At 38.7% G+C, this 22163-nt stretch overlaps 1 protein-coding gene across 1 annotated transcript in view; it reads left to right on the top strand.

Annotated features, from left to right (window-relative positions):
• C8H10orf67 (chromosome 8 C10orf67 homolog) overlaps positions 1-22163 on the top strand; it is a 143130-nt gene that overhangs the window by 82895 nt on the left and 38072 nt on the right. Inside the window, exons 9-10 of the mRNA XM_059183932.1 lie at positions 6166-6225; positions 6869-7048. Of these exons, the coding sequence (XP_059039915.1) occupies positions 6166-6225; positions 6869-7048 (240 nt within the window). The remainder of the gene's footprint in view (positions 1-6165; positions 6226-6868; positions 7049-22163) is intronic.

Below are 22163 nucleotides of genomic sequence, written 5' to 3' on the forward strand. Positions count from 1 at the left end.
AGTCATTTCAAAAATTCTAAATTCCCTGTATTTTCGTACCCATTTTAGAAAAAACTTGTCCACTTAAAAAAAAATAAGTGTGTCTTATGATTTGGATTCTGGTATATATTTACAGATAAATTCAAGGAGAATTACAAGCAGAAGGGATGTGGGGTTTAATTCTAGGACCCCAAGATCATGACATATGAACATCTACTAGACTGAATTATCCTACCCACGAGCATAGTACACATCTCTATTGAGGTTTTTCTTTGTTTTTGTTACCAGTATGTTGTCCTCTTCCATGTAGATGTTTTTGCACATCTTTTGTTAAATTTATTCCCAAGTATTTAATCATTTTTTAAAATATATTATTTATTTATTCATTTGACAGAGATCACAAGTAGGCAGAGAGGCAGGCAGAAAGAGAGGAGGAAGCAGGCTCCCCTCTGAGCAGAGAGCCCAACACGGGGCTCAATCCCAGGACGCCGGGATCAAGACCCAAACCAAAGGCAGAGACCCCAACCCACTGAGCCACCCAGGGACCCGTATTTTATCATTTTTGATGCTATTTGAAATAGAGCTGTTTTTAGGTTTTATTTCCAATTGTTTGGTACTGGTATATAAAAATACAATCGATTTTATAATTTTTTAAAATTAGCCAATTAGGGATGCCTGGATGGCTCAGTCAGTTAAGCATCTGGCTCTAGATCTCAGCTAAGGTCTTGATCTCAGGGTTATGAGTTCAAGCCCTGTGCTGGGCTCCATGTTGGGCGTGGAGCCTACTTAAGAAAAAAATCAGGTAATTAACTTGGATTCAAACTGCAAGCTCTGTCTCACATGCAATAACTTTGTATTCTCCAACCTTGTTAGATTCACTTAATAGTTTCAATAATAATTTCATAAATTTCTTCAAATGTAAAGAATCTGTAGATTATTGATATGTAAACAATCAGGTCTTCTGTAAATAGAGACAGTTTTACTTTGTTTCTGATCTTTGTACCTCATTTCTTTTTAGTGCTTTTTTTTTTTCAGGATTTTATTTATCTGAGAGAGAGAAAGAGCATGAGTTGTGGGGAGGGGCAGAGAAAGAGGGACAAGCAGAAGGGATGTGGGGTTTAATTCTAGGACCCCGAGATCATGACCCGAGCCAAAGGCAGATGCTTAACTGATCTAGCCACCCAGACACCCTCTTTAATGTTTTATAACTATGTTTAGGACTTGCAATATAGTGTTATGTAACAGTGGTGAGAAGAAGTGCTCTTGCCTCTTTCCTAGACTTAGAGGGGGCAAACTTTAGTATGTCATCATTAAGTATGATTTGGCTCTAAGTTTCTCATGGCAGTCATCTGTCAGGTTGAGGAAGTTTCCTTTTATTCCTAGTTTTCTGAGAGCGTCTTTCATGAACGGCTGTTGAATTTTGTCAAATGCTTTTTTTCCGCAGCTATTGAAATGACAATATTTTTTCCTCTTTATCCTGTAATCTGGTGAAATACTTTGGTTTGTGAATGTTGAAGCAGTTTTGCATTCTTGAGATAAAACCCTCTTTGTTATGACCTTTCCTACATTTTATACAGTGCCGCATTCAATTTGTTAGTAGTATGTTGAGGACTTTTGAATCTATGTTCATAAGGGACATTGATCCCTAAATGTTCTTTCTTTGGGTATATGTCTGTTTTTTGGGTTTTGGTGTTATGCTGGCTTCATAAAATGACTTGAGAAATATGTCTTCTCCATCTTCTGAAAACAATTTTAGTGGTGTTAGTAAAAAGATTTCTGTTACTTCTTTCGTAAATGTTTGAAGACTTCACCATTGAAACTCTCTGAGCCTAGAGTTTTCTTTATGCAAAAGTTTTTTTTAAAGATTTTATTTATTTATTTGACAAACAGAGATCACAAGTAGGCAGAGAGGCAGGCGGGGGGTGGGGGAGGAAGCAGGCTCCCTGCTGCGCAGAGAGCCTGATGCAGGGCTTGATCCCAGGACCCTGAGACCATGACCTGAGCTGAAGGCAGAGGCTCTAACCCACTGAGTCACCCAGGTGCCCCTATGCAAAAGTTTTTGATAGTGGATTTATTTTCTTTAATAGCTATAGAGCTATTCACATTTTCTATGTCATTTTGTTTTGTTGTATTATTCAATCTATCCATTTAATTGTGTATTTGTTGATATGAGGTTATAACATTCTCATATTATCCCTCTAGTATCTATAGGATCTGAAATAATGAATCCTCTTTTATTCCTGATATTAGTAAATTATGTTCTTGATCAGTCTAGTGGGGTTTTTGTTTTGTTTTGTTTTGTTTTGTTTTAAAGATTTTATTTATTTATTTGACAGACAGAGATCGCAAGTAGGCAGAGAGGCAGGCACAGAGACAGGAGGAAGCAGGCTCCCTACTGAGCAGAGAGCCCGATGCAGGGCTCAATCCCAGGACCCCAGGATCATGACCTGAGCCGAAGGCAGAGGCTTAACCCACTAAGCCACCCAGGTGCCCCTCTAGTTGGGGTTTTGCTGATTTTTTCAAGAAATCGTTTTGGCTCTATTTTCTCTATTTTTTTTTCTTTTTTATTTCATTGATATCTGCCCTGATTTTTGTCCTTTTCTCCCCTCTATTTACTTTTGTTTACTTTGCTCTTTCTCTCTCTCTCTCTCTCTCTCTCTCTCTCTTTTTTTTTTTTTTTTTTAACCTTCTTAGGGTGGAACTTGAGGTCATTTATCTCAGGCCTTTCATTATTTTTAATTGAGCATTTAAAACTATTAATCTCCCTCTGAGCAGCATCCTACACATTTTGGTATCCTCGCTGAGCAGAGAGCCTAATGTGGGGCTCGATCCCAGGGCCCTGAGATCATGACCTGAGCCAAAGGCAGAGGCTTTAACCCACTGAGCCATCCAGGCGCCCCCACACCCATGTGTTTTAAAGCTCTGTTAATAGATGCATTTGCATTTATAAGTATTATGTCTTCCCATGAATTGACCCTTTAATCATTATAAAATGTCCCTCTTTATCTCTAGTAATTCTGATCCAGAAATGTGCTATACATGTTATGTATAAATGTAGCACCTCCAATCTTCTTATGTTTGCATTGCATTTTTTTCTAATACATGTATGTATTTTCAACCTCTCTGTATATTTATACTTAAAGTGCTTATGTTATAGACCGTGAATAATTGGGTCTTGCTGTTTTATACATTCTTCCTATTTCTGCATTTTATCTAGTCTGTTCACTTTATCAACACTCAGTGTTATTATCGATAGGGTTAGATTTAGGTCTGCCATTTTTTAATTTGTTTTCTATATGTCCCCTCTGGGTTTTTCATTGTTCTTTCCTCTATTCTCTCTCTCTCTCTCTCTCTCTCTTTGTTTTCTTTTTTTTGGCTGTCCTTTTACTATATTTTAGAATTCCAATATATTTTATTATCTTTTAAAAAAGATTTTATTTATTTATTTGAGAGAGAGTGAGAGAGAGAGCAGGAGCAGGGGGAGGAGTGGAAGAAGAGGGAGAAGCAGGCTCCCACTGACCAGGGAGCCTGATCTGGGGCTTGATCCCAGGGCTCTGGGATCATGACCTGAGCCTAAGGCAGAGGCTCACTGAATAAGCCACCCAGGTGCCCCCAATTTATTTATTATTATTTTGGCTTCTTGTCTATATTTTCGTGGTTGCTTTAGCAATTATAATTTATATCCTTAACTTTTTGTAGTTTACTTAATTTTGGCAGTTTCACTTGAAATATAGAAACATTAAAATATATATGTTTGTTTATATAGATTTATTTCTTCATTCTTCAAATTAAAGTTGTTTTATTTACATCAATATTACATGTTTTGCTTTAAGCATTTATATGTATTTGAAAGAAATTAAGACAATATAGTCTTACATCTTGACCATTTCTGATGCTCTACATTCCTTCCTAAAGTTGGGAAGTTCTCCCTGGGATCATTTTTCTTCAGTCTGAGTAGCTTCCTTTAATGTTTCTTGTAGGTCAGAACTGCTAGGGATGCAACCCTTCTGTTTTTCCTTTATCTGAGAGTAGCTTTCAGATACTTCAATCTTGAAAATTATTATTCTGTCGGTACAGAATTCCGAGTTAACAGTGTTTGTTTTTCTTTTATTCTTTCGGCACTTTTCAGAGACCTCATTCCACTATTTTTGAGCTACCATCTCAGCATCAGTCTGTGTTAATAGTCTTTTTGCACAAGAATAGATCAGCAACATAAAATTGTATTTTGAGTATTTTTGGATTTTACAGGCATTATGAACATTGTGTGTTATTTCTTAAAAATCAGCCAATTAAGGATGCCTGGGTGGCTCAGTTGGTTAAGCATCTGGCCCTGGATCTCAGGGCCAGATTATATTATAATATATATATGATATGAGTTCAAGCCCTGCATTGGGCTCTATGTTGGACATGGAGCCTACTTAAAAAAAAAAAAAAAAAATCAGGTAATTAATTTGGATTCAGACTGCAAGCCCTGCCTCCCATGCCGTGGATGGCAGCTCAAATCTTAATTCAATCTTTGAGCTTTATTTTCACGGCCAAGCATGATTTAGCCATCTGCCAGAGATTTGGGCAAAATTTGCACACAAAGTTGGGGGCTCTGCAGTCTGGCTTTCCTTGGGACTTCCTTGCCTTGGGACTTTCACTGGCAATGATTGCCCTGAACTCTGTCTTCAGCAACCCTGAAAGGCTGCAGGTTTTCCATCATAGTTTTAGACAGGCTTGGCACTACTATTAAGTTAAAAGCCATTGTCTTCAGTTAATTTTGTTTTACATAGATTTTTTCTGGAGTTTGTAGTTGTTATCGGTGGGAAGGTTGGTTTCATAGGAGCTACTCAACCATGACCAGAAACATGACTCCCCTCAAATTATGACTTCATACAATAAATATTTGTCACACCATACCCCCCCAACACTTAAAATTATTCATTGGTGTTCCATTGCATTTAAAGTAAAATAGAAGCTTTGCACTTCTCCTTGATGTTAACAGACCCATCAGTTACTATCTCCCCAGTCTTCAAAATTCCATGAGGTGAGGCAGACCTGCTTTCTATTGAATTCTGCTCTATCTGTAGATGAGACATATTTTTGAAAATAGTTATTCCAGTGAGATTAATGATTAGAGGTGTATCTCATCATTGTTTAATTGCATAAGATTAGCCAGAATTAGAATCCCTGGCATTAGTTATAGATTCACGTGATAAAAAAAAAAAGCTTGATAATATTGAAGCATGCATTAATAATATATTTTTTGCTTCGTGCAACAAGATGGATGGACCTTAAGGAAATGATACAAAGTGAAGTGAGTCAGAGGAAGACAAATACCGTATAATCTCACTTACATGTGGAATGTAAAAAAATGAAAACATGAACTTAGAGAGAATGAATTGGTGGTTTCCAAAGATAGGATGGAAAGTGGATGAAATAGGTGAAGCTGGTCAAAAGGTACAAATTTCCAGCTATAAAATAGATAAGTCACAGGAATGTAATATACAACATGATGACCATAGTTAGTAATATCTTATTATACATTTGAAAGTTGCTAAGAGAGTAAATCTCCAAAGTTTCTATCACAAGAAAAAATTATAACTGTGTGGTAGTGGATATTAGCTAGATTCATTGTGGCCATCATTTTATAGTATATACAAATTTTGAATTATTATGTTATAGACCTGAAACTAATATAATATTCTATATTGGTTATATCTCAATTTTATATATATATGATAAAAAGCCTTTTATGCCTGGAAACTAGAACTGATTCTTTAAATCAAAATTTCATCATTACATTATTGAATTCTGGATATTGAATTATCTGAAATTATTCTAAAACTTTTATAAGACCGGGTATTTATAGCTATCATAATAATACATGGAACAAATTATTACCATTAAAGCAAACAATCTATGTTTCTCTATAATCTCTATTATGCTTAAAGCAATGAACAAATGCTAATGACTTTGAACATTTACAGTTTTCTTTTTGTTCACTTCTTTTAAGTGCCTTTTCTGGGTACAAATTACTTTTCTAATTCATATGCACCATTATAACTTATGTTCTCATAATAGTGTTAGCAGTTAAGTGGTATACCATTCTATTCTTTCATTGCTTGAGGAAGTTTTATAGAAAATTCTTTTTAATTAATCTTTGCAAATGATAACAAATGATATGTACCTTCAATTTCATAGATTAATAAACAGAAGGAGGACATAGAAGTGAGGAAGAAGTTGGGCAGTATAGGCAGCAAGGTTTGCATTTAAATTTAAATTCTTTTATCTTCTTTTATTCTATGTGAGCCTTATTTTGACATCTGGGTTGAAGAAGGCATACATACCCTACTGAGAATTTTCACTTTCCAAGATCTGAGTTTGAAGGAGAACATGCTTTAAAGTGTGGATGGGAGCCCAGCAGCCTGATGGCTGAGCTCAATGAGAGGGGTATAAGCCAACAAGAACGCACACCTGGCTGAAGGAATGGGAAATGTGTCCTGGTACACGGAGCCATAGGTTCATGCCCTATCTCTTCAGATTCCTGTCCCTTCATTCCCACCTTCGATTCTCCTAGCTTTATACAAATAAGATACAGACCTCAAGCTGTCCCATTACCCTACTCCTCAACACTCCTACCTTTCCAGGTGCTTCCAGAAAACACTGATCTGTTGGTACGTTTTTCTTGGTGCAGTGGCATCAGCGGGAAGACAGGAAAAACAGACCCAGCCTGCACACTGTATCAGGCCAAAAGGGAGTGTGGGACTGGGAAAAGGACCAGACCCATGCTCTTTGGGACTGAAAATTTCACCCTGCAATGCCAGTTCATGGGAGGAAAAGAAAGGGACACAAATCTGAAGAACGAAGTGAGAATCAACCAAGCCATTTCTTTTTTGTGTGCCAGAGCCTGAAATTACTCAAGGGGAAAGAGACTTCCCTGTCTCCATGGCCCTCACAGCCCAGGATTCCATCCAGAGCCAGAGCCGGTTCAAGACCACACTCACCCTCCATCAGTACATCAGTGACTATGAAGACCAAGAAAGTTAAGACTCCAAAGAAATCTGCAAAGGAAGAGCAGCCTTTGGTAAGAATGGCTTCTGTGACCACACCTGCGTCCACACAGGGGCCATTCACTGTCCTCTTAACACTGTTGCAAGCTCACGTCCCCCATGAGCAAGGCTGATGGTATCCTGCACTGGATGCCCCCTACTACTCTGGGCGGGGGGGTGTGGCTACTCTTTCTACATCAGTGTGTTCTCATTGGACCCCTTGACTGCCCAAGAGGATGCCACCATTATCCTCAACGTGGTCCTTTATTTAGCTTAGTCGCTAAGGCTCAGTGGGTCTCTATTAGCAAGCTAGAAAAGCCACATTCCAAGCACAGTCTTGGGCATATAATTTCTAACTCTGTCCTTGCCCAATACCTGTCTGAAGCTTACTAAAAATGCCCTGAAGTCCATGCAGCTGTATAGTCCTTTTGCTCCTAGTATTCTAAGTTGACAGACAAATGGATTAACTCACACCAACAGAGACAGGTGTGCATGAAGGATGTGCTGTTACTCTCCTAATCCACCATCCCCCCAACCAAATAAGCAGAATTGACTTTACCGGACCCAAGGCTGTACTACTGATTTGTATAAAAGAGCATGTTACAAAATAGTTCTGTGTTGTTCAACTCAGTGTCGGCTTAGTGTGTGGACACTGCTGAAATGAGATGTTTAGCATGCAGTTCTTGGGAAGTTTGTGTTTATTTGTTTTTTGTGTGTGTTTATGGAGTTTGTTTTTTTGTTTTTTGCTCACAAAAAACAAACAAGCAAACAAACACCCCAGCCCCATGCCCGAATATGCGATGTTGGCGGCTGACCCGAGAGGATAGATCAGCCAGATTAGGTAAGGGCTCTAGTCTAAGCCTTGGATTTAGGAAGCATGCGGCCGAGGCTGTGTCCTCTTCCAGAAGGCTCCATTGACTGCCATGAAATCAAGTCCTTTGGTGGTAGGGGGTGGACAGAGTCTGTGGTCTGAGGCTCTGAGAAGACGGCAGGAGGACTGCTGAGCAGGGTCTATAGGAACCTCTAACCCCAGGACTGCAGCAGCAGGAGGAGCTGCCCTGGTCCCTGCAGCAAGTCCAAGGCCCTAACTAAACCCTCCGGTTGCAGATAAGAAACAACAGGGTCCTCAATTTCCAGTTGAGATAGAGCTTCCAAGTTCACAGGCATGAGGGGCGGCAATAACCACTTGTTCTCCCCCACAGAAGATGCACGGGGAAGGAGAGATGTGGGCAGACAGGATGGCTCACGAGCCTCAGTTCAGTGGGATGTCAGGGCCATATCTCTCCTTCTAACTGTACTGATTGTTATTTTGATGTTGCCAAAGCCTAACAGTGTGTCTTGTTGGCTGAAGAGACTCATAAGTTAATGTGTAACCATAAGTAAAAATTAGACCAGGGGTTGGGGGGAGGTGACGTCAGCTGGTGTTTACATATTTATATGAATTGACTCGATTTTAAAGTGAAATACCTTTTTCTAGTTCACTACTATTACTATCATATGAACTTTTGTAGTTCACAATTTGATGGTAAGAATCCCCTGTTTCACCTTTCCATGTGGTACAGTCCTCACTGCAGACTAACCTGATCTAATATGCACACTGACTTTAATTTTCCTCTTTTTCTCTTTTATATCTTTCATTATAGTGAGGTAACTGGACTTCTTAAAAACTGTCTTTAAAGGGCTTTGTAACATTATCGCATGTAAATGACCAAACACAGAGCTTGCCGAAGGAACTTTTTACATCAGTCATTTATCTTATCTAATTAATCATACTTATTTTTTGAAATCTGTGTCATTCGGTGGGAACGGCACACGTGCTTCACACAGTGGGGTACACAGTGATAAACTGAGTGTTTAGCCAGTCTGAAAAGCATGATAGGAACATCGCTGTTTGATTTCTATTTATGAAAGATTTCACAACATGAAATTTGTATTTGTACAGCGTTTTGTGTAAAGTTTATTTTTTGATATCTGGGAAACATTTCAAATACTAAGGTTTCACATAACAAGGTTAGATTGGATTCCCAGGGCTTTTGCCCCTCCCCCTCCTTGGATAATTAGTTAATTAAGGTTGCACCCAGTAACTCTGGGCTTCCACGGGGTAACCAGGTCTATGCTGACAGAACATATGGTATATGCTTAGATCTGCAGAAAGCATCAGGACCCTCTGTGTGGGAAGTGGGACATGGACAAGCCAATCATGTTCCTATTCTTAAAGTTCAACTAATACAAAGCAATTGGTACAGCATAGGACTTCAGTGAAAACTCTAGAATATGATTCTTCTTTTTAACATTTAAAAATTGTCAGGTGAAATATTTTTTTGCAATGGTTTTGCAAGTATCTTATTCACCTTGCAAGCTAGTAACTTAATAAAAAAAGTTAGTATAGGATAGAGAATGATCGTTCTAGATCTCTTGTATTACAGGCTAGGTAGGTGAGGAAAAAAATCTTTCTTTCTTGAAATTGACCATTGCTCTCCTATGCAACCCTCTTACTTGATTAAATTGCACACGAAGTTTAAAATGAACATCATCAGGGAAGAAAATAATAAAATCTGTTTATTGTTTCATTATTTCATGCTTTTTAACTCTGGCCTTGCTTGGTAGAGCAGGCAGTTAGGAGTTCTGCAGAGCAGTATGGGAAAGCCAGCATTTGGCTCATTCTGGATCTGGCCACACTGGGTGGCTGTTTAATACAGAGAAAAGATCTCCTGCGCATGTGCCTGGTCTTGGAGGTTGCCAAAAGATACTCACTGTGTTTTGGTAGATTTTGTTGACACAGAAGAATTTTCCTTACTGTACTAGATCTTTCTTTTATCAAATAACTTTAAAAGGTAGAGATTATTAAAACCATATACTCTACTTATTTATTTCAAAATCATATTCTTCATTTACCACTAAAAAGAATTCATCTTTAGATTCTGTTCTCAGAGACCAAAATTGGCAAGCTGAGTGATATTATATTTAGAAGTCAACTGAAAGTGGCTTTTGCTTTCTACAGTAGCTTCTTCTGAGTAGTTCAATGATAAGTACTTTCAGTGGATTTGGAAGTGAAAATATTTCAGTGAAAGTCGTATTCAGCATTTGTTGCACAAATGAAAAATGTTTTTTATTAAGAATCACATAATGGGCTTTATGCTTTGTCTTCTTGTAGTGTTCTTGGGGAACGGTGATAGCATTTTATTTGTAGTTTGTTGATACTTCAGTATAAATTAAGGACCTAAGATACAGTTGTGGGAATCGGGAAAAGATAGATTTGAGATTGGTATCAATTTCTGTTCTTCCCTAGTTACTCTCAGCCAGTGGCAGTTGCTAGGTCCTGACCACATGTATCACCCTGGAGGTTACAGAAGTGTGACATTTAGGTGCCCACAGAGCAGCCATCTTGCCCCCCTCCCCCCCACTGCACGGTGTTGCTTTATTTTATTTGCTTGGGTTTCAACTGTGGGTTTCTCTCCAGTTCCCACTGGGAGCTGAGGCCAGTCTTGAACACCAGATTATTTAGCCAGAGTCGTGATACGGCCTAGACTTGGGTCTTACGTCCGTGAACATTTGACTTGCTGTTGCCCATTCTAACTGCCATTATTGCATGTACAAGTTCTGCTTCTTGGTGCCATGAATTCTGTCATAGAACTCACTACCATAGGACTACTTCAATATGATGCTGGCCAGAGTCAAGCCTGAGGTAGCTGCACCCCCCTGAACACTGGGATTAGACTATTGGCCACCCCCTTTGGATCTAACTCTACCAACTTTTTAGTTTCTCTAGACCTGAGCACTTCAGGCCCAGTGTCCCCAGGTCCCAGCTTTGTCCTCATTCCCTGGGATAATTTTACAATACGTCATTTTTTTTCTTAAGGAATATAATTTCATGGAAGATGGTACTTGAACTTTTCTTCATTTAATATCCCTTTGTTTTCTTTTCCTGTAGTCTCTGCATGTTCATTAAAAAAACCCTGAACTGGGGTGCCTGGGTGGCTCAGTGGGTTAAAGCCTTCAGCTTTAACCTGCCTTCAGCTCAGGTCATGATCTCAGGGTCCTGGGATCGAGTCCCGCATCAGGCTTTCTGCTCAGCAGGGAGCCTGCTTCCTCCTCTCTCTCTCTGTCTGCCTGCCTCTCTGCCTGCTTGTGATCTCTGTCTGTCAAATAAATAAATAAATAAAATCTTTAAAAAACAAACCCTGAACTTATTAAAGTTACTCATTTTCCTTTATGTATTCATTTAGTACATATTGCTTTTAACTTGTATATCTGATCAACCTGAGATAACCAGTGATATTTCACTGAATTGATTTAATGGAACCAAACCCAAAGAGTTCTTTTTTAAATTTAATTTAATTTTTTTCCAGTGATCCATAATTCATTGTTTATACACCACACCCAGTGTTCCATGCAATATGTGACCTCCTTAATCCCACCACCAGGCTCAACCAACCCCTTACCCCCTCCCCTCCAAAACCCTCAGTTTGTTTCTCAGAGTCCACAGTCTCTCATGGTTTGTCTCTCCGTCCAATTTCCCCCAACTCACTTCTCCTTTCCATCTCCCCATGTCCTCTGTGTTATTCATTATGCTCCACACATAAGTGAAACCATATTATAATTGACTCTCTCTACTTGACTTATTTCACTCAGCATAATCTCCTCCAGTCCCGTCCATGTTGATACAAAAGTTGGGTATTCATCCTTTCTGATGGAGGCATAATACTCCATAGTGTATATGGACCACATCTTCCTTATCCATTCATCCATTGAAGGGCATCTTGGTTCTTTCCACAGTTTGTCAACTGTGGCCATTGCTGCTATGAACATTGGGGTACAGTTGGCCCTTCTTTTCACTACATCTGTATCTTTGGGGTAAATACCCAGTAGTGAAATTGCAGGGTCATAGAGTAACTCTATTTTTAATTTCTTAAGGAATCTCCACACTATTTTCCAAAGTGGCTGCACCAACTTGCATTCCCAGCAACAGTGTTAGGAGGGCTCCCCTTTCTCCACATTCTCTCTAATACTTGTTGTTTACTGTCTTGTTAATTTTGGCCATTCTAACTGGTGTAAGGTGGTACCTCAAAGTGGTTTTGATTTAAATCTCCCTGATGGCTAATGAGGATGAACATTTTTTCATGTGTCTGTTAGCCATTTGTATATCTTCTTTGGAGAAGTATCTGTTCATGTCTTCTGCCCATTTTTTAACATGATTATTTGTTTTATGTGTGTTGATTTTGAGGAGTTCTTTATAGATCTTGGATATCAGCCCTTTGTCTGTAGTGTCATTTACAAATACCTTCTCCCATTCCATGGGTTTCCTCTTTGTCTCGCTGACTGTTTCTTTTGCTGTGCTGAAGCTTTGATGAAGTCCCAAAAGTTCATTTTCACTTTTGCTTCCTTTGCCTCTGGAGACATGTCTTGAAAGAAGTTGCTGTGGCCAATGTTACTGTGTAACATTGGGTTACTGCGTATGTTCTCCTCTAAGATTTTGATAGATTCCTGCCTCATGTTGAGGTCTTTTATCCATTTCGAGTTAATCTTTGTGTATGGTGTAAGAGAATGGTCGAGTTTCATTCTTCTACACATAGCTGTGCAATTTTTCCAGCACCATTTTTTGAAGAGACTTTTTTTCCACTGTATATTTTTCCTTGCTTTGTCGAAGATTATTTGACCATAGAGTTGAGGGTCCATATCTGGCTTCTCTACTCTATTCCACTGGCCTATGTGTCTGTTTTTGTGCCAGTACCATGCTGTCTTGGTGATCACAGCTTTGTAGTAAAGCTTGAAATCAGGTAGCGTGATGCCCCTGGTTTTGTTTTTCTTTTTTAACATTTCCTTAGCAATTCAGGGTCTCTTCTGGTTCCACACAAATTTTAGGATTGTTTGTTCTAGCTCTAGCCTGATATGGGGCTCAATCCCAGAACCCAGTAGAATTTTGATTGGGATGGCATTGAAAGTATAGATTTTTCTAGGCAGTGTAGACATTTTAACAATGTTTATTCTTCCGATCCATGAACATGGAATGCTCTTCCATCTTTTTGTATCTTCTTCAATTTCTTTCATAAGTGTTCTATAGTTACTCGAGTACAGATCATTTACTTCTTTGGTTAGGTTTATTCCTGGGTATCTTATGGTTCTTGGTGCTATAGTAAATGGAATCAATTTTCTAATTTCCCTTTCTATATTGTCGTTGTTAGTGTATAAGAAAGCAACTGATTTCTGTACATTGATTTTATATCCTGCCACATTACTGAATGGCTATATGAGTTCTAGTAGTTTGGAGGTGAAGTCTTTTGGGTTTTCCATATAATTTCCCTCGTCTTCTGTGAAGAGAGAGAGTTTGACTTCTTCTTTGCCAAATTGAATACCTTTTATTTCTTTTTGTTGTCTGATTGCTGTTACCAGGACTTCTAGTACTATGCTGAACAACAGTTGCAAGAGTGGACATCCTTCTCAAAGGGAAGGCTGTCAGCTTTTCCCCATTGAGGATAATATTTGCTGCCAAACCCAAAGAGTTCTTAAGGATTGTTAGGTTATGCAACTTTATTAGGGAATCAAGGTACAATTTTATTTAGAGTTTTAAAGACCTTACAAAGGATCTCCTTCACCAATTTCAATGTGAAATCCATCCCTCTGTTGGACTTGGTGGCTCACACATGAATAACATAACATAACATAACATAATATAACATAACATAACGTGTAGTTACCTACAACAAATGCCATGAAGTGTTATGGAGTTCAGTGAATCCATTGGTTAAAAGTATACATATGGTGAGTGCACATTCAGTTTTATGCCATCAGAAATTTTTTTAAAGATTTATTTATTTTAGAGAGAGAAAGGGAGAGAGCATGAACAGGGTAGGGGCAGGCGGAAAGAAAGAGAGAGAATCCTCAAGCAGACTTCCCACTGAGTACAGAGCCTGATATGGGGCTCAATCCCAGAACCCAAAGATCATGCCCTGAGCTGAAACCAATAGTTGCTGCTTAACTAGCTGAGCCACCCACACTCTCCTCCGGCCAACAGAATTGATTGGCATGAGCCTGGACAGCCTAGATTGTAATTCTGGTTAAGATACATAACATTTCTGTTGGTTTACATGAAATAAGGCATGAACATATTTTTTAAGTTAATTGCTTATGTTAAAATTAAAAAGACTTTAATATAGAGTATTAGATTTTTGTACAACCATTGGAAGAGCTAGGACAATAAGTATCAGGAAAGCAACAACAACAAAAAGATTTCAGACTGAAGCACCTAAATAACTGATTGATAGGAGATCAATAAGAAGTCACTGCAATTTTTAGGAACCTTTGACAATTTCCTACCACATAGCTTAGTCTCAGTGGCAAAGATGGTGCTTCTTAAGTCTCTCCAAAAAGTCATTATGAAACTCATGACTGTCCATTCATCTTGCTTCAAATGCCCCTGGATAACCTTTCCCAATGTTCCCATCAAAAATACAGTCCTTGGAATTCCTCACATGTTGTGTCCTTTAAAAATTCTAAAGTTTAATATATTTTCATATAAAAAAAGATATAATTTGTCATAGGACATTTGACACTTATACCATTTCTGGGCCTTTCATTTCTTAATCTTTTTTTAAAGTAGGCTGCACACCCAAAGTGTGGCCTGAACTCACAACCCTGAGATCAAGAGTTGCATGCTCTACCAATTAAGCCAGCCAGGCATTCCCCTGGAGCTTTCATTTATTCATGTAGATCTAAGCAATCTAAGCTTCCATCTGGTATCATAGTCCCTCTTCCTGAAGAACTTCCTTTTGCAGCTCTTAGAATGCAAGTCTGCTAGCAATGCATTCTCTCTCTGTTCCTTAATTGAGCTTCTTGAATTTGTGGTTTGATGTCTTTCATTTAACTCCTGCCTGTTATTTCCAATTATCTCTTTTGCCCCATTCTCTCTCCCTTCTCCTCTTAAGACTCCAGTTACACATATGTTAGACTGATACTGCCCCACACTCTTGGATGTTCTGCTCATCAATATTTTTTTCTAAAAATTTTATTTATTTATCTGACAGAGAGAGAGAGAGAGAGAGATGACAAGTAGGCAGACAGGCAGGCAGAGAGAGAGGGGGAAACAGGCTCCCCGTTGAGCAGAGAGGCCAGTGTGGGGCTTGATTCCATGACCCTGAGATCATGACCTGAGCTGAAGGCAGAGGTTTAACCCATTGAGCCACCCAGGTGCCCCTCATCAATTTTGAACTATTTTTTTCCTTTTTGTGTTTTAGTCAGGGGAATTTCTTTTGTCCTACCTTCAAATTGATGAGTCATCAGAGAAATTCTTCATTTTTTTTTCAATTTTTAGAGATTTTATTTATTCATGAGAGAGAGACAGAGGTAGAGGCAGAGAGACAAACAGGCTCCCCAAGGAGTAGGGAGCCTGATGCAGGACTCAATCCCAGGACCTGAGCCAAAAGCAGCTGCTCAACCATCTGAGACACCCAGGGGCCCAAATTCTTTATTTTTAGTGTTATCTTTTTCATTTCTAGTATTTCCATTTAACTCTTTATATATTTTTTCACCTTTATCCTGAAATTCATTATTTATTATCATCCCATGTTGTTAACCTTTTCTCCCAGCTTTTTTAACATTTCAATTATAGTTATTTATAGTTATATTAAAGTCCCCATCTGATAGTTCCAAGATCTGGGTCATCTTTGAACCTGGTTCCATTGATTTCTTTGTCTGCTGAAAACAGGTTCTTTTTTTCCTTGCCTTTTTTCTGTCTCATAATTTTTGATTAAATACCAAACATCCTGTGTAGACTAGTAGAAATGGAAGTAAATAGTATTCATATCTGCAAAGGGCATTCCTCTTTTTATATCAGATTGTTATGGCAACGAGTTGAGCCAATCTAGCTACAAGTTGAATTGAGTTGAGTTTGGTGGTTGCTGTTGTTCTTCTTAAAGGACTGCAACCATGATACTTCTTTTGCAGTGGGTATGTGCTTGGAGTGGGAATGAGAGGAACAGAATGATTTTCTCTGTGAGCTGCTCCTCCCTTGACTTCCCGGAATCTGTCCACTGGTGCCACAGAGGAAGTCTTTCTCTATGTTCCTATCCCTCCCTCAGTAGTAGGCAGCTCTTGCTTGGTAATCCATAAGTAAAGAAGAGAAGGTTCTCTCTTGTTCTAATTCAGACCAGCCTTTGGGGAGTGCCGTGCACCTTGGCCTCAGATGTGGGCTTTCTCAGGACTCCTGCCCTTCCTGCCTGTGGTGCTCTACCTCTGCCTGTATCTGAAGCTGACCTTGGGCAGGAGTTTCCTGTCCCTCCTGCAACAGTAGAAACCTCCACTTGGTATTATTACAGACTCCAAGGCCCAAGACAATTGCTTACCAGGGAAGGAAAATGTTTCTTTTGTTTTTTCCCCTTACCATAATACGCCTTCACCAATGCCCTGGAAGCAAGAGGCTTTGCTGCCCTCCCCAGCAGCTGAAAGTTTTTCTTTCCTAGGAAGGAAAGCTCTGGGAGAAGTGGGTGGGACTTGGTGCCTCACACTTCTCCACTGATCACCTTCTTTGAGTCTGATTGACCAGAGAGTTTGCTTCCCCTCTCCCAGGGACTTAAGACTTTTCCTTCTATCTCAGGGAAGATACTTTTCCTCTTAGCATCTGCTGGTCCCTTCCTGAAGCCTGCACCATCAACAAGTGTCTTTGCCCTGCCCTCAATAACCCTCCTGAGCATCTGGTAGGAGACGGGATAAAAAGCTGAGAGTGAGTGTGAACTCCCCTTATAATATGTCCCCCCAGCTAGTTCAAACTGCTCTGTTAACCCATTCTTGCTCTTCAGTGGTTCCATACATTTTAGCTTATTTTTCTTACCTGCTTGTGTTGCAACTGGTGGGTGTTGCCTTTGCTATAGGTGAAACTGTGCATCATATCTCCCATTGGAAGGTCTTGCTCCTCTTTGGAATTCATGTTGCCTGGTTGTGACCTCGGTTCTCTGATGGGTCCCAGAAAGTCTGTGACTTTGTAGTCTATTGGGATTTTTCTAGTAATTAGTATGGCAGTGGCTTTTTTTTCTTTTTAAGCATCCTATGTGGGATGCCAGAAGTCTGAATTTTTTTAAAATAAAATATTCATACTTATAGCAAATTTTCTCAATAAAGAAATGTCAAAGAAGAAAGTAAAGAAGAATCCTGCCACCCAGAGGTAATTATTAAAAACTCCTTGTGACCATCCTTTCAGACAAATCTTGATGCAGATTTGCACATACACCATTCAATGTATATAATAAATTTCATATGGTATTTTACTCCATGGAGCTTACATAATTTACTAAACCAACTTCTGTCAATTTAAGAGGGTCTTCCAGAGATATTGTTTCTATTCTTTGGCTATTATAATCAAGGGCTTCATCATCTTTAGTTGAGACATTTCCATCATGGAAGAGTTTTGAGTACAAATTTTTAAGATTAGTTTAATAGATGGTTTATATGTAAAGTCTAGGATGATCTAGAGCCAGGGGAGGAGGCCTCATCCACATAAACTTTTGTTCTGAGATTTGCATACAGCCTGGATCAGCCTGGATTCTGTAGGGCTTTGTAGCCCCATCATCTGCCAAGATGTCTGAAAGCCCCCTGGCAGACAGGAAGTGGCCCCTTGAGGCACATCAAATGGGCTTTGGGCTGATTCCAACGAAGACTTGTCCTATTTTTGAGAGAATTCCCTAGCTTAACAATATTGTTAGAAGAAAATTCACTGGATATATATGTAGATAAATGTTTTATTTTTACTTTTGGCCTATTCAATGATTAATGCTAGCTTGCATACAATCTCATATTTTATTTCAATATTTCTAATTCCCTTCTCCTCTATAATTCCCCAGTTTTTTTTCTCCAAATTGTGAGCACACAGAGGTGCTGTGTGCTCAAGCACAGAGGTGCTTCTGCTCACACAGAAGAGAGGTTCTCCTCTCTTCATGGGCTTGTCATTCCCCCCACTCCTCTACCAACCAGCATGCACTGGGGCATACTAGTGTGTAAAAAATGGGTGTTTGGGTTAAAAAAAAAAAAGGAATGTCAATGTAAAAGTCAAGATTAATGAAATTTTAGGGGCAGAAGATGATCTTTCTTCATGATGAGATAGAAAGATTGTTTTGATAGTAATATATTTAATGGCTTAAAGGAGAGAGAGGCAAGAAGGCAGGAAAGCCCACAAAGGATGGCCAAAGTTTCAGAAGAGGGATGTTTGTGGAAATTAGGAGAAAGAAGAGAATGTAATGACTCCTTCGTGGACAAGAGAAGGAGAAAGTGGATCTGATAAGAACTATGGTTAATCTAATGGCGATTAATAAACAAAATTTCACTTCTTCTGTTATTACAAACCTTGCTGTTGATTTCTAATTTAGAAAGTTAGCATGTTTTTAACATGTTTTCAGTACTAAAAATGAAGAACAAACTTAAGAATTAAAATCTCTGTTATAAATGAACCTGATTTCTTAATTTTATGATTTTTTATTATATATATAAATTCAACAGAAAATGAGAACCACTTACAACAAATTATTTCTAATCACAATTTTTGGTTATTTTTACAATTATTCAATTTACATTTTCCTACTTAGGAAGTTATCTGCTTTTCTATTAATATTACCATTCATTTTCACCTCTATCTGTTGTTTAGCAGTCCAATGTTTGCACCTGTCAATGAAGCAGCCACATAAAGACCAGCGTGCGTATTCCAGAGAAAGTGGAATGTCAGCAGCTGACAAAACAAAATGACGGTTTAATGTGCACAGAGCCAGGATTCAATATAACATGCTCTAGTAGAGTTGAAAGTTCAACTTAAACTGGAGAGCAAACACTCTAGTCTACATGTGGTGCCTTTTTTTTTTTTTTTTAAATGAAAAGAGAAGCTATCTTAGTCCTTGTAGGAGTATTGTCTTTTGGAGAGATTGAATAATTATTTGCTTTATAGAAGATATGGTATAGCAACAGTCTTATCTTTAGTTATTAAAGAGTTGATCATTATGTGAGAGGCAGGAAAAGGGAGCCTTGAAAAATTGGAACTCGTTTTTACTATATGTGAATGTAAACAGAGTCTTTTTGATAAACTTTCAATTATGGATATGACTTTGGATATAGTGAAGTAAATAAATACAAAGGTCTTTCTACATGGGAACTTATTTTCTTTTACCAGATCGCTTTCCTAACTTTTTGTGGATTACTTTTTAAAATTTGGGTTAATTTTTTCCCCATTAGCATACTGGCAAGTGCCCTCCAAAGCTTGGAATTCTTAACTCCAGTGATTTCCTCCGTCCATTGTTAACCGAATGGCAGTGAACACGCTCTGTACTTCTTGTGCCTGAGGGAGAGAGACGGTTCCAGGGGATTGTGCCCTTTGAGAACAAAGAAGTGGAAAGATTCTAAAAAGTGCACACCTCTGTCACTTTGGTCATCTTCACGGTTTTGAATCCATGGAAGGCTAACGATAACAATCACTTTCGGGTTTTGTTAGTGTTCCTGTATCTTAGGCTTTGTTTTTGTTTAGCTTCCTGTCACATGGGCCACGGGAAGACTGAGTCAAGGTCCATAGCAGTAGTTGGTGGTTTCTTCTAGGGAGTTTGAGATAGCATGTCAACAAGTAAAGGAGCATTTATTGGCCGCAAAGGGCTCTCCAGGACTGTGAGGACCGATGGAGTAGGAGTTAGAGTTTTGAGAACTAAAGTAAGAGCAATGGGTTAGGGTTCCAGGTTTGAAAATTCCCTATCAGCCAGGGATAAATCAGAACTGTAGTTCAGCCACACCTGGACACAGGCTTCATCCCTGACCTTCTGCTTTTCTCTCTCTGTAAATTGTATGAATGGCCTTGTCTAAGTGTTCAGCTTCAACTAAAATATTGGTGACTCCAAATTCTATGTTGAGGATTAACCCCGCTCCCAAATTCCAGGCCCTTGTCTCTGTTGCCTATTATATGTCATCATTTGAATGTGCCCTGGGTTTCTCAAACTCTAAGTATCTGAATCCAAACTTACCAAATTCTTCTTCATTAAATAAGAAAAGAATACTAGCCTACAAAATTGTCTCTACTTTGATTTTTTTTTTCCTTGTCTTCATGAATGATACCATTGTCCATCTAGTTGCCCAAATAAGAAATTCTAGGCAGGTGCCTTCTCACTCAGAGTGCCCTAAGTTCTGCCTCTTTCAAAATGCCTCTCAAATACGTCCCTTCTGCCTCAACCCTGTCCTGTTTTCTGTTGTATCTTTAGTTCCTGGAATGCTTCCTGTCACAAAGTAAGAATTTAGCAAATATTTAGTGAGTGAAAGAACAAATAGAACAAACAGCCATTGGCTCCATAAGAAATACAGATAATTCAGGGAATGAACAAAAAAGACATTTTTAAAATAAATATATTTGGGGAAACATTCATGAGAAACTTCTCCATTAAGGAGGGACAGGCAGCTATGGGAAAGGAACAGTATAAGGAAAAGAATAATTTCTTGAAAGTAACAACAACAAAAACAAAACAGCAGTGGGCAGGGCTGAATAATAAAACTGACACAGCTGAAGACCCAGATAATAATCTGGAAGAATGGTGGCTCAGTAGGTTAAGTGTCTGACTCTTGATTCTGACCCCAGTCATGATCTCAGGGTTGTAATATCGAACTCCACATTGGGTTGCTTGCTTAGCACTGAGTCAGCTTAAGATTCTCTTTCTCTCCCTTTCCCTCTGTCCTTTCCACCACGCTCTCTCTCTCTTAAATCAATCAACCAATCAATCTTTTAAAAAATAATCTGGAAGGTTAAGTGAACAAAGTCTCTTAGAACATGGTGTAAAATGGCAGACAAATTTTGAGAAAAGTTAAACTATGGAGGATGAATCTAAGAGACCTAACCTAATACCTTTCTAATAGAGTTTTCAGGAAGCAAGATAGGTACAACAGAAGTAAGACAGCAATAAAAGAAATAAAAGAAAATTTCCATAAACTAAAGCGAAGAAACATGAATGTTCAGATGGGAAAGCCCCATTAAGTACTGAATGTGGTTTAAAAGAAAAGCAGAGAATCTGTTGCATTTCATTAAATCTCAGATTCCATTAAATCTCAGATTGTAAGGCACATCCTTACTTCAGGTTCCATGAGCAAAACTGTTGCCTATTAAATTATGATGCGCACACCGGTTATAAGGCACCTCAAAAATGTTAAAACATTGAGTGGGACATAAAATATGTCTTAGAATTGATGAAAACATCAAGTACATCCTGGTGAAACTTTAGGTCTCTAAGAATTAAGAAGAGAAGAGAAGAAAAAAAAAACAGTTTATCTGTAATGGAACAAAAACGAGGAAACTAATTTTCTCATTGGCATCACTGGTTGCTACAAGAAAATAAAGTTTTCAAAAGGAAAAAAAATTTGAATCCTAATTCTTACATCCAAACTAAAGTCTCAACTGAGTATGTAAGAGAAATAAAGATATTTTTGAATGTGTGAAACTCAGAAAGTTTACTATACGTGGAACCTGTTTAAAAAATTATTCAAGAATATAGAGAGAATCCGATATGCAAGATGATAAGGATGCAAGAGGAAGGAAAAAGTCAGTGTGACTCAGAAGGAAGGGGAGCTAGAAAATGAAAAGTTGTAACATTAGAGCACTCTGGGAAGAGCCTCCTTTCAGTAGCAAAGCTTAGTTACAGATTCACTTACAGTCTTCTCTGTGGAGCCAACTATACTTCTTGGTCCTATGGTAAGTAATAGCTGCAGAAACACATTTCATTTCACTTTTTAGAATCAGGCTGTAGGCAAAGTGTGGGGTACCTAGTTATAGTTTAAGAAAAATCCTATAGGGCACCTGGGTGGCTCCGTTCATTAAGCAACTGCCTTCAGCTCAGGTCATGATCCCGGAGACCCGGGATCAAGTCCTGTAGTCCTGGGATCGAGTCCCGCAGTCCTGGGATCGAGTCCCGCATTGGGCTCCCAGCTCCATGGGGAGTCTGCTTCTCCCTCTGACCATCTCCTCGCTCATGCTCGCTCTCTCTCTCTCTCTCTCTCTCTCGCAAATAAATAAAATCTTAAAAAAAAAAAAGAAAAGAAAAGAGAAAAATCCTATAGACATGAACAACATAAACATAACATGGCTTCCAAAAACTGGGAGGTTGAGAGAGAGAGAAGAACTTCCCATCTTTCACAGCAGGGATTTAATAAATCAAA

This window comes from Mustela lutreola, chromosome 8, assembly GCF_030435805.1.
Source record: "Mustela lutreola isolate mMusLut2 chromosome 8, mMusLut2.pri, whole genome shotgun sequence".
Classification (NCBI taxonomy): domain Eukaryota; kingdom Metazoa; phylum Chordata; class Mammalia; order Carnivora; family Mustelidae; genus Mustela; species Mustela lutreola.